The 1903-nt window shown below is 44.4% G+C and overlaps 1 protein-coding gene across 1 annotated transcript in view; it reads right to left on the bottom strand.

Annotated features, from left to right (window-relative positions):
• Positions 1-1903, bottom strand: part of lamb1a (laminin, beta 1a) — a gene marked incomplete at its 5' end in the record, with an annotated part of 61746 nt that overhangs the window by 30955 nt on the left and 28888 nt on the right. The window contains 3 exon segments of the mRNA XM_014020141.1: positions 768-931; positions 1003-1234; positions 1356-1499. Of these exon segments, the coding sequence (XP_013875595.1) occupies positions 768-931; positions 1003-1234; positions 1356-1499 (540 nt within the window).

Below are 1903 nucleotides of genomic sequence, written 5' to 3'. Positions count from 1 at the left end.
AAAATAACCAGGTATCATGCCTTTTGTTTTTTTTTTTTTTTGTGGCTCATAGCTTCAACACAGCACAGGCAGACTTAACTCTTCACCTACACCCAAACTATAAAGACCACTTCTGTGAGGAATAAAATGTTCAGATTTTGGACAGAGAAGACAGACAAAGGCCTTTCTGCACTGCAAGGCTGGCTTCAAATTTGGGATCAACGTCTTTGCATTGGCCCTTATGACCAGTTCCATCTTGATTTTTGGAACATCGAGACCTGGGCTGCTCTACCTGGTTTGACATCAGCTATGACCAGAGGGTTTACATCCCACAGATGAAAGTAACTTTACCTGAAAAGTTTCTTTTTTTCACACAAGTTTAACTACATAAAAGTAGCAAGATATAAAAATACAACAACAAGCTAACATTAGCTACCATTAGCTTACCATTCTCTGTTGTCCAACCCTCTCATCTTAAGCATTATCCTGCTGGATGATTTGGTACAATGTTCAGTACTTTTCTTGGGCTGAGCTGAGCCTTACAATGCAAAAAAAAATGCTTTAAGAGTGAGTTGATGGAAGCAATGTCAAATGAGAAAAACCARAGGAAGAAGTCTCAGATTTCCAAAACTTGAAATGCACATTAGGCATCATGAATAATAGTTTTAGCACCTTGTGAGGACCAGAACAGTTWTATTATGTCCTGATAAATAAAGGACGTGTCTAACGTGGTTTTATTCAGAGCTGTTGGTTCTTCTGTCTGAAATTCAGCATAATAAAGTTTTTACCTTTGTATCCTGCATTGCAGACACAGACGACCTGCTCAGAGTCATCGCTGCGGTAACAACTTCCTGCAAACTGCCGCAGACTTACAGGCCCATCGGGACACATACAGGGACGACAGTGGTCACCTGATCCCAACACTGGGTCACCGTAGTAGCCGTTCAGACACCTGGACACAGACGAACCKGATTAGTTCTCTCCTGGGAACAGAACGAGAGCGACCAGGTTTCTCTGGGTCACCTGTCACAGTTGTGTCCAGTTGTGTGGTCCCTGCAGRCGATGCAGCGCCCTGTGTGAGCCTCACAGGAGTCGGCGTGGCCATTGCATGAGCAGGGTCGACAGGACGGGAAGCCCCAGTGACCCGGCAGACAGCGATCACACTGTCGACCGTGTGCTCCGGCGACACAAACACACTGACCGGTCAGTTGATCACAGAATGGACTCTGGGACCCCTCAGGGTTGCAGGAACATGCTGGAAAAATACCAACAGACGCAAAAACACAGTAAGGAGCAGAACACTGCTGGAGGGAGGAGGTTCCTAACTCCAGTCTGAACAGGTTTAAGTTTTGGTCACAGATTGAAGAGTTTCTGACCTCTGCAGCCACTTGGTCCGAACTGGAAGGTAGCAGGAGCACACTGGTCACAGTTCCTGCCAACCACATTGGGTCGACACTGACACTGACCCCCACTGGGATCACACACGGTGCTGAGGGAGCCCTGGGGGTCACACTGGCATTCTGGGAAAAGTCCAACACAGGAGACATTTTAGTTCTACGAGCTGCAGCGACCTGCAGGCCCCAAGAACGAAGACGAGACATTTATAAGCTCAAAGGAATTCAAAGACAAAGAAACAAGTCAAGTCTTGTTGGAGGAGTCAAGCTGGAGRATTGATTAGCAAAAATAAACAAAAATTTGGTTCAAAGCTACAAAAACAGTTGTAAAATTACAGGAAAAAAAAAGACTAAAGAAAAGGCCAGTGGTGGGCAGCACTAATCTAAAAATTCTACTATTCCTAAATACTAACTCAAATATTTAGGTCTAATTCTGAAGCACTGATGCACTGAAAGTTTTAGCAAAAGCTAATTCTAAAGCACTAAAGCACTGAAAGTTTTAGCAAAAGCTAATTCTAAAGCACTAAAAT

Source organism: Austrofundulus limnaeus, unplaced genomic scaffold (genome assembly GCF_001266775.1).
Source record: "Austrofundulus limnaeus strain Quisiro unplaced genomic scaffold, Austrofundulus_limnaeus-1.0 Scaffold241, whole genome shotgun sequence".
Lineage (NCBI taxonomy): Eukaryota > Metazoa > Chordata > Actinopteri > Cyprinodontiformes > Rivulidae > Austrofundulus > Austrofundulus limnaeus.
The sequence above is the reverse complement of the archived record's forward strand: the minus strand, read 5'-3'. Positions and strand labels throughout refer to the sequence as shown.